Source organism: Debaryomyces hansenii (genome assembly GCF_000006445.2).
Source record: "Debaryomyces hansenii CBS767 chromosome E complete sequence".
In the NCBI taxonomy this organism is placed as follows: domain Eukaryota; kingdom Fungi; phylum Ascomycota; class Pichiomycetes; order Serinales; family Debaryomycetaceae; genus Debaryomyces; species Debaryomyces hansenii.
In genome coordinates this window covers 1,954,341-1,968,092 of record NC_006047.2, presented here as the reverse complement: position 1 = coordinate 1,968,092, position 13,752 = coordinate 1,954,341, and the positions used below count along the sequence as shown (strand labels likewise).

At 35.2% G+C, this 13,752-nt stretch overlaps 6 protein-coding genes across 6 annotated transcripts; 2 read left to right on the top strand and 4 right to left on the bottom strand. All coding sequences in view use genetic code 12, as the record gives it.

The window, feature by feature from the left end:
• Nucleotides 1–885: 885 nt before the first annotated feature.
• Nucleotides 886–2,615, bottom strand: DEHA2E24024g (DEHA2E24024p; the record flags this gene model as incomplete). Its single annotated transcript, XM_002770493.1, has 3 exons — nucleotides 886–1,840; nucleotides 1,896–1,959; nucleotides 2,024–2,615. The coding sequence occupies 3 exons, from the start codon at nucleotides 2,613–2,615 to the stop codon at nucleotides 886–888; spliced, it is 1,611 nt and encodes a 536-aa protein (XP_002770539.1).
• A 4,173-nt stretch (nucleotides 2,616–6,788) lies between these two features.
• On the top strand, nucleotides 6,789–7,868 carry DEHA2E24002g (DEHA2E24002p; the record flags this gene model as incomplete). The annotated part of the gene is made up of 1 exon (XM_460344.1): nucleotides 6,789–7,868. One exon carries the CDS (start codon nucleotides 6,789–6,791, stop codon nucleotides 7,866–7,868), a length of 1,080 nt encoding a protein of 359 aa, XP_460344.1.
• Nucleotides 7,869–8,057: 189 nt separating this feature from the next.
• DEHA2E23980g (DEHA2E23980p) lies at nucleotides 8,058–9,545 on the bottom strand (the record flags this gene model as incomplete). Its single annotated transcript, XM_460343.1, has 1 exon — nucleotides 8,058–9,545. One exon carries the CDS (start codon nucleotides 9,543–9,545, stop codon nucleotides 8,058–8,060), a length of 1,488 nt encoding a protein of 495 aa, XP_460343.1.
• Nucleotides 9,546–10,080: 535 nt separating this feature from the next.
• DEHA2E23958g (DEHA2E23958p) lies at nucleotides 10,081–11,094 on the bottom strand (the record flags this gene model as incomplete). The annotated part of the gene is made up of 1 exon (XM_460342.1): nucleotides 10,081–11,094. One exon carries the CDS (start codon nucleotides 11,092–11,094, stop codon nucleotides 10,081–10,083), a length of 1,014 nt encoding a protein of 337 aa, XP_460342.2.
• A 405-nt stretch (nucleotides 11,095–11,499) lies between these two features.
• Nucleotides 11,500–12,687, top strand: DEHA2E23936g (DEHA2E23936p; the record flags this gene model as incomplete). Its single annotated transcript, XM_460341.1, has 1 exon — nucleotides 11,500–12,687. The coding sequence occupies one exon, from the start codon at nucleotides 11,500–11,502 to the stop codon at nucleotides 12,685–12,687; it is 1,188 nt and encodes a 395-aa protein (XP_460341.2).
• Nucleotides 12,688–12,838: 151 nt separating this feature from the next.
• Nucleotides 12,839–13,741, bottom strand: DEHA2E23914g (DEHA2E23914p; the record flags this gene model as incomplete). Its single annotated transcript, XM_460340.1, has 1 exon — nucleotides 12,839–13,741. The coding sequence occupies one exon, from the start codon at nucleotides 13,739–13,741 to the stop codon at nucleotides 12,839–12,841; it is 903 nt and encodes a 300-aa protein (XP_460340.1).
• Nucleotides 13,742–13,752: the final 11 nt, after the last annotated feature.

Sequence of the window (13,752 nt, the reverse complement as noted above, 5' to 3'; positions counted from 1 at the left end):
ATAAACGCATTGTGCATACTTTGGAGACACAATTGGGTTGGAAGAAACACATTAACGATGACGCCAACCAAACATTATTACCTATATCTGATTCCTGGTATATGGGGTTAATAGTGAAGGGAATAAACCAAACAAAGCCTACTCTAAGTTTATGGAGCTGATAATTATTTCAAGGATATTACTAATGACAGATGAAACCTTTGTTTATAAGGTGATAAAGTGCTTCTATTTGTTTTAAGTTTTTATGCTTGCAACTTTTATTTCAAGTTTTTAATTGCTTGCTTTTATTGATTAAAGTTTACTCAAATGTAGATAATTTAGACGTAAAACCATCATAAATTGCAATTCCGATACTCCATTTTTAAAATCTTCAGAGCGCGAGAGTGATAGACACTATGGGTTAGTGTCAATGTTTCTTCTTGATATGTCTCACACCACCACAGTAATCTACTAGTTTTCAGCTGATAAAACGACTGAAACGACAAATATGCAAAGGAATTGAAGTAGAGAGTTGAAAAATATTGTAAATCCATCCGCGGCTAACAAGAAAGCAAGTATGGTGAATTATATTGGAATTTTATACAATCCCAAATTTTTCGCATAACTGATTAAAGAAGCAAGTAAAAAATAATTCAGATTTTATTATCGAGAAATGTAAATTATTTGGTGTGTTTGAATAATTGATTATACGAATGGAAAATGTTGAGTCATTAACATTACTCTTGTTTATAACACATTACAGGATGTGCCTATGTATTGGCACGTTTCTACGGTCTATTACATAATAGAGGAGTCTACACATATTAGAATACGTAATATCTGCTTCATTTTAAAGGTATATAATTTCACTCGATTACATAGCTATATGAATATTAAAATCAATGTTTATTCTACGTGAATAATTGCTGGCTTCTTTTCGTTATTCTCGGGTTTATATTGTTCAATCGAGTCAATCGATTTTTGAGTTACATCGTGAACGTCGTCCTCATCAAGTATTTCATCTCTTTCAATTCCTAAATCAGCACCTCTATTTTCTGGCCCAAAAACGGTAACTATGATCAAATATGCAAACACACATCCCATAAAAATCAGCATCACTTTTGCATAATCATATATATCCTCTTCGCCTTCTCTGTGAATCGGAAACCTCTCACCTATTGTACTCTCAATAGTCGAACTAGCACTGGAGCATAAGTTACCAAGTTGATAAGAAAGACCAGTGACAAAAGATCTGAACTGTGGTGGAGATAATTCAGAAAGATGAATAGGAACAACACCCCAGGCACCTTGAACACCAGCTTGTAAGAAAAATGCACCGGCGTTTATACCCGAGCCTTTAATAAACGCCCATGGATATATCATGGCACCACCAAGAACACACCCCACGACAATTGCTAATCTACGTCCAATGAAAGTAGACATATGACCAAGAATCAAACCACCTGTGATTGCACCCAAATTTGCCACAGCGTTAGTAACCGTAGAGCGATCAGAACTAAATTCATATTGCTTTGATAGTAAAGTAGGATACAAATCCTGGGAACCATGGGACATGAAATTGAAACCGGACATCAAAAAGACGGTATAAAGTAGGACAAGCCAGTAACTTTTAACGGCTTTTTTCCCTTCTTGGCTAAACTCAAATACCTTCAGTTTTTTTTTCTCGTTATTCTCGTACAACCTTTGCTTTTGCCTTAAGAATGTATCTGTTTCTGGTAAGAAGAACCTCCAAACCATGAAAATTACTGCAGGACCAGCTGAAAACCAGAATAATGCTCTCCAACTATATTTCGAATTGTCCGTAATAGCACGTTGAAATATAACAACCAATAAATATCCGCTAAAATATGTTAGTATCTGTCGTTCTAGAGTATGATTTAAAAGATTATACATACAAGGCATATCCTTGTTGAAAAAATCCTGACAAGAAGCCTCTTGTTTTCTTTGGGGCATCATCCACTATACAGATTGTTAGTAACCCTATTGGGAAATTCAGCACCGTGGCGATTGATAAAATACATACAAGCACAAGCTGCACAGTTTCCGAACATACCACCCATGGCGATTCCAAATAATGCTCTAACTCCCAAAAAAGAATTGTAATCTTTCACGAACCCACAAGCTATTTGAAGAATAACCAAGAGAAACATGTTTGTAATATAAGGCCATTTTCTTCCATATCTATCACCCCATAATCCAAAAATAATGGCACCAACTGATCTGAGCATAAGCACCAAAGTGATACCCCAAGTGATATCTTTAACAGTTCTATCAAGATCCTTTGCAATAGACGAAACATTCAAACTAACAAGGAAAAAGTCAAACGCATCCCAAGTCCAACCTGCGAAACCAACTAAAAAGAAATTCCACTGACGACTATTCATTTCTTTGAGCGAAGAGAAAGGATTAAAAACGTCATTCCAAGTAAATTGATCTATCTCGTCTCCTGTTAAAAACATGGAAGGTATTCTCGTTCTAAAATATTTTGAGATGGAATGTGATGAGAAATTAGGTGGTTGAATAATGTGCTTGTTATGCTCTCTAATCACCATGGATGGAACATAATCAGATTGAAAGCTCGCAGCTTCTTCATTATCTAATCGCGAAGGTCCCATTTTGCAAATGTTGCTTTAATAATTAGATAAATAAGTGTTTTAGTTGATAAGTTGAGACAATAGTTCGAGATAAGGCCGGTTTAAATATTATTTTGATGTGACAGCTATCAAATAGAAAATATGTATCATCCGGTATCTGCCGCACCGCGTTGAGAGCATTCATCTATTAAATGTAAGTTGTGGGGTAATGTTCAACAAATTGTTTTAATGCTATTTAACAGGGATATGGGACTCGGAGTCTGCACACTGGTTTATTACTTTGCATAATACCTCCACAGGTCAATTACTGATTAGACGAATAGTATTTGAGTAAGATCTTTCTCTTTGCATGCGAACAATATCGGTACAATTCAAATATTTTTATGCATATTGGGAACAATGTAGTTGTGTCATCCGGCCATCATATTTTCTGGGCATAGAAATTAAATATCCTAATTTCTTAGAACGACAGCTCGCACGGATTATATAACATACGTTGTAGTACTAACAGAGCTAAGTCAGTATTAAACCTCTGTCACGATGTGATTCTTTAACAACTTTTTGGATTACACTCTTTTGAAAAGATTAAGGGTTATCTATATGGTTTGTAGACCTTCTCCCCCCACGGTGTTGCATCTTTTAGTACGGCTTACCCCAAACACAAAATTGTTCCAGTGGGGTAAGACATTCTGCATTACGCATAGTGCAGATTGACATTTTGAGTAGACACAAAATGAATATTTTGTAATAGAATTGCGGGCGTTCCTTGCCAAAGAGCGCAACATATTTTAACAATACTTCAGCATCCCTCAAAGTGTTATTACCCCGTACATCTCTAGAAATGTTCCGCAAATTTCCGATGATTAGATGGTATTACATCCAAAAATTTTTTGCCAATATACAAACACATTACTTTATAACAATTTCAAACCCGGTATTTCCCTGGAATATGATTACCCCATATATATTTAGGAATGAATTAAAGGCTCCATTTGATATCATTCTGAATTGGGGAATTCTCCCGGTAGACGAGCATATTACTTTTAGACAATTTCGGACTCCTATATCCCCCTTGAATATCATTATCCCATATATCTTTCTGAAATTTCCGGAGGTTCCCGATGAATAGATATTCCTATAAAGTTACCGTTGAATTCAATAATTCTTTTTGGTTGTGACAGTTCGGCTATTCGATTTGCGACTTCAAGCTAATAACCTGGCTCCTGTATAAATACCGGAAAAGCTTTGTCGACTATGCAAACCTCACGTCGCTTATTATTCTTGCAAGGCCAGAAGCGTCATCAGTAAATGCACGACAATTAATTATCTAGTATTAATTAAGACTCATCGCGACACAAAATACAGATCCAATTATCCCCGGATATGAAGAAAGCGCATATAAACAAAAACCATCAAAATACGGTGCAATCTATACACATTGATGCAAAACACAAAGAGAATGCCTGTTGCAATTGCCAGAAGTTCCATTTATATATCAAGGTTCCACGGTCTGCAATTCTGTATAATTGTCGTAGTTCAAAATTACTACTAATCTACGAGACTTAAGAAGTCTTGGCTTGTTATGCTCTATCATTTAATATTCTCCTATGATCCTGACTTAAAGTATTTAATAGACAGAAATACGGATGTACTACTCAAGGGAACATTGCCGATTACAAAAAATTACTTGCTTAGTCTTTTAGCTTTTATATTCAAAAAAATAAGATTAGCACCCAGAGATACGCTACTCCTATTGTAAGCTTGAATGAACATTTCAGTGCCTAATGTATGATTTAATAGTAGACCAAATATAATATAGTAATATGGCCGGTGGCCGTTAACCAATCATCTTAAATATTAGTTATGCTGCATAAGTCTCATTTACATAACTCCACCAAACTGATTTATCGATCTCCATATTACTATCGTATTCAAACTTTTTTTAAAGCTGTTGTATAAAACGAACCATGCACTTCTTAGAATTAGTTTCTAAAAGCAAATAAACTAATTTGACTTATGTTGGAATTGGTTGAACTTTTGAATCAAGGGAGCGGATATGGAATCCTTGTCGGGGTTGGTCTTTTGCCATTGGTATTATAGTGGCTACCAAGTTAATGCGAGAATATCTTAACGAGAACTCTCAGTCTACTGAAATGTTTATGGTAGCTAAATGATCTATTGGGATAGGTTTAACAGCCAGTGCAGTTTTGCAAGCACCTGAAATAAGTGGCTGAGATGTATTATATGGTTTAGTCATGAAGCATGATAACGATCGGTATATTGAAGGAAATTTTGAAGGCCCCTTCTTAACTGGGAACTCACAAGGTGCAATCTTTTTTGGAATTATTCATGCCATTGGTAGTTTTGGCTTAACTGTTATGGATAGTTCATTTTGGTAGAAGAGTTTTAGTGCTGATTTGCACGCAGCTGTATCTGGGTACCTACTTGCAGCACTCACTATTTTTGGCAACGTGTGGCCTTTAGGAACAATTATAGGATTGTCAAGTATTGTATTAGAAGACAAACCTATTTTCCCTACTTGTCCAAGAAAAATGACTACATATGAAGTTAATAATGGACTTGGGTTGCCATACATGTTAAAATGCTTACTAGGAAATGGTGCTTTGGGTGCATTTCTTTTCACTACTTATCGCAGTTACATCAACAGTCAGTGCACAATTGATTTCAGTTAGTAGTATTGTATCATTTGACATTTACAAACAATACATTAATCCAAATGCAAAAAACCACCAAGTTTTTAGAGTCAATCATTTTGGAGTTATATTTTTTGGTTTATTTTCAGCATGATTTACTCTGATGCTCCATCATGTTGGTGTTGATATGACATGAATGGGATATTTTTACTCGATACTCATATGTCCATGTGTCATTCCTAGTATTCTCAATTACTTGGAAGAGACAAACAACATTGGCTGCATTTGTGTCACCAGTCCTGGGAATAATCACTAGAATTGCAACATGACTAGGAACCGCCTATAGATTTTATGGAGAGGTCACAATCTTTAGTACTGGTCAACAACTTCTGTTTCTTTATGGTGGGTTAGTTACACTCATCTTACCAGGGATAGTTAGTATAATCGTTAGTTTAACTATCAAGCTGTATGTGTTAGATTGGAAGAAATTCAAGGTGGCAAAAATTATTGTAACTGAAGAGGAGATAGATAATAGTGGTATAACAGACGGCAATTCTATTGATGGCGAGAAAAAATCTAATGGTGAAGATGTTAATTCCTATTTAAAATCACGAATTAGTTCGCAAAGGAGCATTCAAGACGAAACATCAAAACGAGATAGAAAACTCGACTTATAAAATATCTTATGCGGCTGCGATTTTCGTGATGTTTAGGGTAGTTTGGCCATTACCTTTATATAGGGACTGGATTTGGAGTAGAGTTCTTTAAAAGTTGGACAACTGCGAGTCTTTTTTTGGATTTACTTAGCTTTAATTATCATTGGATTATATCCCTTATATGATGGTAGACATTCGCTAAAGAAAGTAGCAGTAGGGGTATATAAGGATTATATACAAAAGCATCAGCCTATCAATTGATTACTATAGATGTATACCATTTCTTACAATCTGCTTATCAATTTATTTATAAAATTATGACCGATAATATTAGTAAAAGCTACATGTATAGTATATTTACTCTTAGTTACTAATTTAAAATAGACTGTAGATCAATAAAAGAAATCTTCTCTGTGAATATGAAAATATTAGACAATCTACTTTTAAATTTCAAAAAATTCTAATAGCATCCTCTATGTAGTCATTCCTCTTCAACTCTTCAAAGGAAATTCATTATCCGAAATACAATTAGTTATATACATTGCATTGATGTGGCTTTATCCATGGAAAAAGGTCTAGCACCCAAATTATATAAGCAGTAAATACGTATATTCGAAATTAAATAATTTGCAGCACAAATTTCTCGTGATATTTCTTCTTTATTGCATAATGGACAACTGTGATTTCATGACACACAACTGAGGCGAAAAGAATATCAGAGGTGTGCTATTGCAGAATAAACAATAATGTTTTTCAAATTAGATGATTGAAGCCACTGGGTTGACATCTAATAAATCGATGGGCTCTGAATAATGATTTAAATATAGTTAGTATAACTTTTTTTTTATTCTCCTAAAATTTGTAAGATTGCAACTAATTGAAAAATGGCAACAGAAACTTATAGTGAAATCAATACAGAAAGACAAGGTCTAGTATTTAATAATACAAATCAGTCAGCTTTGGCTGTCATTAATTATAATGAACCATTAAAAGTTGTTCTCGACCATCCGATTCCTAAATTAGGAGATTATGATATATTAGTAAATAATAAAGCAATCGGATTGAATCCTATTGATTGGAAAGGGAAAAAATATGGATTTGGTATTTATCACTTTCCATGGATCAATGGTAGAGAAAGTAGCGGTGTCATTGTAGAAAGAGGCAAAAACGTTGATGAGTTCGAAGTAGGAGATAGAGTGATGATTAGTAGTACAAGCTATAGAGATAATAGAACGAGTACTTTTCAGCAATATACTGCAATTGATTCAAGGTTGGTTTGGAAGCTACCAAACTCATTTTCTTTTGAAGATGGTGCAACTGTGGGTGTTGGATTGGTTACCGCTGGGGTGTTACTATATAATAGTTTCGAGATTGATTTGAATGAAAAGAAAGAAGGTAATAAAAAGGCCACACTCTTATTATGGGGAGGTGCAACTGTGGTAGGACTTTATGTTACGCAATTAGCGAAAATTCATGGATTGAAAGTTATTTCAATCGCAAGTTTAGAAAATGAACAATATATCAAAAGTCTAGGCGTTGATGTGGTAATTGATCGCCATTTGCATGCTTCTGAAATTTCTAAGAAAGTCTTAGAAAACGCAAAAGATGGGATCGATTATGGTATAGATTGTGTTTCGAAAGAAACTTCGGCTGTTGTAATTGACATACTCAGTAAGTCTTCTCCAAACCTAAAACATACAAGGCCTGTATTTGCTGGGATTGTTTCTATTCCGAAACATGTTCCTGAAAATATTTCACACAAGGAAGTAATTATAAAGAAATTTCATGAGGATATAAGTTTTGGAAAAAGTCTTGTCGATATAACTACAGGTTATTTAAATACTGGTAAAATACAACCTGTTAGATATAGATCTTATAATGGCGGACTTCATAAAATTGATGATGCTTTAAAAGAGCTTGAATTGCTAGGAGCAAAAGCTGAAAAATACGTGGTGAGTGTATAGGAGGTAGTTTATTTTTAAGCATAAGAATTTCATTCCAAAGAATAAAATAATATGTAATTAAACATGAATAAAATAATATGTAAGTAAACATTGAGTTTTGAAAATCCAATGAAATATTTCATACTGTTAATTTATTGTACTTGTATTTACTGACTATATTTTATATTGTTTATTTATTTATATTTGCTTTCACTTAGTATTCTTGATGTCTCTCAATTTACTTTCAAATTCCTCTTTAGAGACACCTGATCTCCATCTTAGTTCATAAGCAGGATGTGAAGGCCTTACAAAACTTGGATCTTTACCATCCGTACCAAACACATTTTCCCGAAATGTTAAGCCTTCACGAGGGTAGTCATCCCAAGCCAAACCACGCTTTCTCAAAACGGGAATCAAATGATCGACGATGTCTTCAAACGTACCAGGCTGAATGGCATAAGTAAAATTAAAACCATCAACACCTGAAATATCTACCCACCTTTCTATTTCATCAGCTACTTCATCAGGTGTCCCATAGAACACAGGACCTAATCCACCTACCGTAATTTGGCTAGCCACATATTCTCTAGTCTTTTTAAGATCAACAGGATCACCTGGCGATAACTTTGTCCAATTATCGATGAACCCACGTACTGCATTACTACCAACGTCTTTCAATTCATCTTCAGGATTAAATTGGCCTATGTCAATGCCTGTCCAACCACTAAATAATGCCTGGGCTCCTTCTAGATCACCGTATTGTTTCAAATCCTTATACTTGTCTTCAGCTTCTTCATGTGTTTCCCCAATAACTGTTGTTACTAATTGGACAAATTTTATGGCATCTTCCTCTCTTCCATATGTTTCAGTAGAAAGCTTTTTAATATCTGAGATTTGCCCAGCTAAGCTCTCTGGAGTGAAGTTAGTTATGAAGACAATTTCAGCATTCTTAGCTGCAAAATTCTTACCTGCTTTTGAGGTTCCCGCTTGCAATATGACTGGAAGTCTCTGGGGAGTTGGATCAGTAATATTTGGTCCCGGAACCTTAAAATATTTACCTTCGAAGTCGATCTGTCTAATTCTTTCAGGGTCAGAATAAACTCCTTTTTTTTTGTCTAATTTTACCGCATCATCACTCCAAGAAGATAACAATAATTCATACACAACTTGTAGATATTCTTCCGTTCTGACATATCTTTCATCGTGTGGAGGTAAATCTTCACCATTTAATAAGTTACGGGCAGCACTATCCAAATACGAAGAAACAACATTCCAACCAACTCTTCCATTAGACAAGTGGTCTAAAGTAGCTAACCTTCTTGCTAAATGGTAGGGGGCTTCACTAATAGTACTGAAGGTAATACCGAATGCTAAATTCTTAGTAACTGCGGCCATGGCAGACACCACAGCACTCGGTTCGATAATAGGCCACTGGGCCCCAGATATAGCCGCAGCTTTAATATTTCCAGGACCATTATAAACATCATACCCACCCAAGACATCAGCAATGAATAATCCATTAAATTTTCCACGCTCTAATAGTTTAGCCAAATCCGTCCAGTACTCAATAGAATTATAATTTTTTGATCTGTCTTCTGGGTGCTTCCATAATCCGGGGGCTTGTAGTCCACTACAACCCATATCAAATGCGTTGATAATAAGTGGTTTTCTTTTTTGTTCTTTGGTATTAACAGTCATTGTGATACTATACTTCGATACTAAGAATCTGAAAAATCGATGAAGACAAATAGCGAATCGAATATTTTTAAATAAATAAGGCTGAACCACATATTGAAACACTGCTTCACTTGAGAACCACAGTTTCAACAAACGGAAATGAAATTCAAGATCTATGAAAGCTCAACCACATTTTAGTCATTTCCGATAGGCTTAATAGTATTGCAATATTTCAGTGATCTGAGTCAATCTGTGGCTTCAATTGGTGCACCAAAATGCGCGTGGCAGCACATCAATAATCATAGAGGCTCAGCAAAACAGAGCATGCGCGCTATCTCTGAACTAAGCAGTTTAAAGTTCAAGATCTGAATCAATTGCATCGCTTCAGTTAGATACATGCATACCTAGCTATATATTCTTCAAGATTAGGATCTAATGAATTAGATAGATACATATAAATCAAAATAAGTTTTCAACTCAGATGAAAATTTGTCAGATTGTATATAAACTGTTCTATATATTGATTAAAACGTATTTCAAAAACTTTAATAAATAATTATGCCCATTTTCCAATTAATGCCATAATTGCTGCTCCAAATGCCAAACAAAAATAAGCCCATAGCATCTTTTTCATGCCGTCATCCGTCTTGAATTCAGGAGAGAAAATAAAGTCATAGGCCATTAACTCTACCAAACTATTGTAAATCAAAATGCCACTACATAATGCATCAAAACACCCGGTAGTAATCAACGCTACTCGTGACCCTGGCGGATACGAATTTCTTACACCAAGACCAATTGCAATGGCTATGGGAGTAGTTAAACTGTAAGCCAAGGCTAAAACCCATGGAATATATTGTTTGTCTTTTGGCCACGGCGTCATGGCAAACCGCGTGCCTAAACCTAAACCTTCAAACATCTGATGAAATGCAATTGCAACATATAGGGCTTTGAACTCATTCCCTGCAATTGCCAATGATAATCCTACGAACACCGAATGGAATATAATACCAAATTCTAGTACAAACGAATTTAGGATTTGCTGATATACGTTTTCTGTCGGTGTATCATCATCAGTCAGTTTCACGTCTTCTGTATCGTCCACTTTCTCTTTAATAGCTTGTATTTCAAGTGAATTCTCATTTTCCAATGCCGCTTTTTCCGCCTTTAGTTTGTCCTTCTTAGCTAGCTTGTCGTCAAGGCGCTTATGAGCAACTATATCGAGCAAAAACATGACAAATACACCCATAAGTGCAATTCCTTCGGCCCATGGATATTCATTAAACACTCCACCAAGACATTCATCCGAAAGAGCTTGGTCTGCCTCCGCCAATAGATGAATAAACCCAGTAGCTACTATCACCCCAGACCCGAAATATCTCGTTATAAAGAAGCACCATTTCGGGAGTTTGAAGTAAGGGCATCGTTGTACAACTAATGGAAAAAATGCTCCAATCGCAGAAACTGCTAGTATGACGAACACAGCCGATATCCTAGCACCTAGATTCTCCCCGTTGAAGTGATTCTGCGAACTACAGACATCCCTTGCAAGTAGATATGATGTTGACATTCGTAATACTTTCTAATCACTTATATCCTATGTACAAGAAGAACTGTTTATGACTCCAGATTTTCAACCTACCAAGAAAAAAATGCCCAGAAATGCTCATTCATGTCCTTACACAAACCAGAAATACGACGTAGGGGTTATCAGGATACATAATATTGGAAAATAAAACCATAATGGTGATACAGTTACCATTCAACTAAGCTTATGACTGGGGCATATTATATGCTTGTCGATGGGAAGATGTTGACCATCGAATGCTAAAATATTCACCAGAATGCTGCGTTTTTCCATTTTAAATGGTGAACCCGTGCTTATGTAAAATATTTATTGCGACGTTAACTGTAAGAAGTTTTTCAAAATATTTCAAGCCGTAATCATAACAGCTTCAAGTAGTACAGAAATAATATGTTCTATATTAGGATAACATATGTATTGGTTTACTTTCAACTTTTTATAGGTTGTATCATATGCTCGCCAGGTGATGATTTGTACATGTTTCAGGAATGCCGATACCAATGTGAGCAAATTATTTGTCACAAGAGGCCATATCACATATTCCAAAGAATGATACTTGATGAGTTAGGATCGGATGGAGAATACGAAATACATGCATATAATGAGAATTGGGAATTCAGTAGTCTGTTACCATTACATTTAAAGCTATTGGGATGGGATTGTGTTCTGAATTGTGATTATGAGTGCCAAAGGATAGTTACCAAGGAAAGATGTAAAAACAACCAAGAGATATGCCAATTCCATGGAAAATGGCCTTTTTTGAGAGTGTTTGGGATACAAGAATTTGCATCAGTAATTTTTTCCATTGGAAACTATATGGTGCATGCTATTGGGATTAAGAAGGTGTTGGAGGCTAAAAGACAGGCAGATCCGATGATAAAGTATGAATACACCGTTTTGATAATTTGTAGTTTCATAGCGATGTTTGCATGGATTTGTTCCACAGTATTCCATATAAGAGACTTCCTAGTAACGGAAAGACTAGACTATTTTGTCGCAGGACTTACAGTTTTGAGTGGGTTTTATGGAGTTTTCACTAGATACTTTAGACTTTATTTACCCAGCAGAAAGCTACAAAGAATGTTATTTACAATTGTATGCATACTGGCATATACGTGGCATATACATAGACTCGTCGATGACTGGCTGTACACGTACAATATGCAAGCTAATATAACTCTTGGTGTCCTACAAAACATTATTTGGGGATTTCTTTGTTTTGATTTGTATTGCAAATACTATAAATTGGAAAATAATGAACAGGTCTATAAAGAGAAACAATCCAACCATTTGGATTATATCACACCCAGAAGACTCCTTATCCCAAGCTTTTATTCGAGGTCTTCCAAACTCTATTCATTGTATCCATTATTACTTTGCGCTATTGTTATTGCTGGCATGTCGTTAGAAATATTTGATTTCCCACCTATCTTTTTTGATTTAGTGGACGCACACTCATTATGGCATTTAGTGACAATAATACCAGCGTTTTATGGATGGTATGACTGGATGATTTGGGATATTAATGTGAATGTGAAACATGAATTGGAAGAATTTGTGCAGAAGAAAAATGATTAAATTATCATTATTATTATTATTATTATTCTTATTTATTTGTCTAAACTAATCGGGGAAGTCATCTAATCATTCCAACAATATCTCTTAGAATAACCTTAGCATATAATCTCTATTAAGCGAATATATAAAATATATAGACATGAAATAAAAATTATTCGCTTAAATTTTCATCTTCTGGAGGAACATATGGAGGAGGTTTGAAAAATTCTTGATCTTCTTCCACAAACTTTTTGAATTGTTCTTTATTATCGACATATTCATATAGGTATTCCAATTCTAAATCATGAACTTGTCTACCTAACATAACCAATGAATGTAATGGTTCACCAGAATCATACTCGGATAATTCTTGTAAAGTACCAGCCTTAAAAGTCTGTTCAGGAGACCCCAATCTAGAAATAGCTACACATGGCGTATTTGGAGTATAGGCCTTTTCTTGTCTCATTTCTTCAATTTCTAATAATTGACTGGCCGCCGTTTCTATATTCATATATCTTGGAGGCTCATATATCAACTTTCCCCTCGCCATATTTTCAATACTCTGCTCCTTGACTTTGATATCTAACAAAAGTAATGTATGCAAGCCAATTCTTCTATTTTCCATGATTTTATTGTAAAACGAGTCCGGCTTCCATGTTTCTGTGAAAAATACCAAGGAAACAGTTTGACCAAATTGGTACAATTGTAAACCACATGCTCCGACAGCATTCATGACAGATGCGTTATGAATTGCCTCAACCTTGATGTTTAATTCTCTCGCCCTGATGATTAAATCTGTATGCGTTGTTGCACCAAACGGGTCACCAACAACCAAAAAGGCTACATCATCCTCGTCAGCATTTTCTAAGATTTTATCAGACCCACCCTCTACTAATTCTCTGTCTGCTAATATAATTTCACGTCCATAGAAAGCCTCCAATGATTCTTGGTTGGCGGCCATTAAGATCGATGTATAAGCTTCTAAATAAACTCTTTTACATTTTTTAATTGTTTCTAACCCACGAACAGTGATATCACTTTCATATGACAAACCTAATCCAATCAAGTATAACATTTTCGTATATG